The sequence below is a fragment of the Orycteropus afer genome, unplaced genomic scaffold (assembly GCF_000298275.1).
Source record: "Orycteropus afer afer isolate SDZICR_OR568_19922 unplaced genomic scaffold, OryAfe1.0 scaffold00292, whole genome shotgun sequence".
Lineage (NCBI taxonomy): Eukaryota > Metazoa > Chordata > Mammalia > Tubulidentata > Orycteropodidae > Orycteropus > Orycteropus afer.
The window spans coordinates 1,990,189-1,992,063 of NW_006921879.1; the positions used below are offsets into that span (position 1 = coordinate 1,990,189).

Here is a 1,875-nt window from a genome sequence, read left to right on the forward strand (position 1 = left end):
GGACAATAATACCTACCTCACAGGGTTGTTGTGAGAATTAAGTACATGCAAAGTGTCTAGAACAATATCCAGCATATGGAAGGTGTTAAAAAAAATCCAGCCCTTGTTATGATTGTCAGATTATGGGCCAGAGGGTAATTTTATGAACTGTATAGTCTGATAAATATGGTATGTAACTCATTCTTTGGAAGACATTTCTTTGATTTGGAACACCAAGCATCTTGAGGGCTTAGCCATTTTCATTTTTCTTCTTTCTTTTCCTTCCTCCCCATTAGCTTATTCAAGGCATTTTTCACATCTTCATTCCTAAGGGTATAGATCATAGGGTTCAGCAGGGGGGTGACAGCAGTGAAAAATGCTGACACCACTTTGTCCTCTGGGAAGCTGGTGGATGGGCGGGAATAGATGAAGATGCAATGTCCCAGGAACAGCGTGACAACTGTGAGGTGGGCTGCGCAGGTAGAGAGGGCCTTCCTCCTGCCCTCAGAGAACTGCTGCCTTAGACTCACCAGGATGACTGCGTAGGACACCACGATTACTACAAAACAGGCCATAGAGATCAGTCCACTGTTGGAGATGATGAGTATCTCAATGATGTGGGTATCTGTGCAGGCCAGTTTGACCACCTGTGGGGCATCACAGAAGTAGCTGTCAATCACATCAGGACCACAGTAGGGCAGGTTGAGCGTGTTGGCAGTCATTGCTATAGAGTGGATGGTCCCCCCTGACCAGAAGCCCACAGCCAATATCACACACACCTTCCAATTCATCACAGTCATATACTGCAGGGGTTTGCAAATGGCCACATACCGATCATAAGCCATGACAGTGAGGAGAAAGATCTCTGTGCAGGCAAAGAGGTGTAGGAAGAATATCTGGGTTGCACAGGCATCAAAGGAGATGAGCTTCTCTTCTGACCAGGTGTCCACCAGCATCCTGGGGACAGTGACAGTGGAGTGGCAGATGTCGATAAAGGACAAGTTGCTGAGAAAGAAATACATGGGAGTATGGAGCCGGTGGTCATAGATAATAGTTATGACAATGAGGGTATTCCCAATCAGTGTCAGGACATAGAAAACGAGGAACACAGCAAATATAAACATCTGCACCTTCTGATTCGCAGATAAACCTACAAGGTGAAAATGTGTCACTAAAGAAGTTTGATTGAGTAGGAGAGCATCTTCCATTCTCTTTATTGGACACCTCTGTCAAGGTTAGGAAAAAAACCAAATCAGCACAAAAACCTAACAGTTAACATCTATATCAATCATTATCTGTATCTTAGATATACATAGCGTAGTGCCTAAGGCACTTGACTGCTAACCAGAAGGCTGGCGGTTCGAACCCACCAGCCACTCCTCAGAAAGAAGGTTGGGCAATCTACTTCCGTAGTGATACTGCCTTGGAAACCCAAGGAGGGGTCACTATGAGTCGGGCCCAACTCTATGGCACATAACAACAACAACAATACATTGGAGAAAATACACTAATTCAGCAATTTCTATATGTACAAATCAGTGACATAGATGACATTCTTCAAGTTGTGCAATCGTTCATTCTCATTTCCCTTTTCTGAATTGTTCCTCTCACATTAACCCGAACTTGTTATTCCCTGTGTTTCCTACCTAATCACTTGAGTTGCTGCTGTCAATTTGATCTCGTGTAATCCAAAACCCATTGCCATCAAGTTGATTACAACTCAGTGACCCTAAGGACAGAGTAGGACTGTCCTAATTATTAAGTAAAATTATTTTACTTTCTTTGAACTTAGCAGGCTAGTTAAAATATATTTTATTGATCCTAAGCATCACAAGGGAGCTCTGGTAGCATAGTGCCTAAGGCATTTGACTGCTAACCAGAAGGCTGGTGGTTCAA

The 1,875-nt window shown here is 43.5% G+C and overlaps 1 protein-coding gene across 1 annotated transcript; it reads right to left on the reverse strand.

Annotated features, from left to right (window-relative positions):
• Positions 1-239: 239 nt before the first annotated feature.
• Positions 240-1,202, reverse strand: LOC103205762 (olfactory receptor 4E1-like). The gene has a single exon (XM_007951160.2). The coding sequence runs from the start codon at positions 1,185-1,187 to the stop codon at positions 240-242; it is 948 nt and encodes a 315-aa protein (XP_007949351.1). The 5' UTR covers positions 1,188-1,202.
• Positions 1,203-1,875: the final 673 nt, after the last annotated feature.

What these genes read in the sequence shown, in the direction of transcription:
- LOC103205762 (XM_007951160.2), bottom strand. Translation starts at nt 1,187, where the DNA reads ATGGAAGATGCTCTCCTACTCAATCAAACTTCTTTAGTGACACATTTT.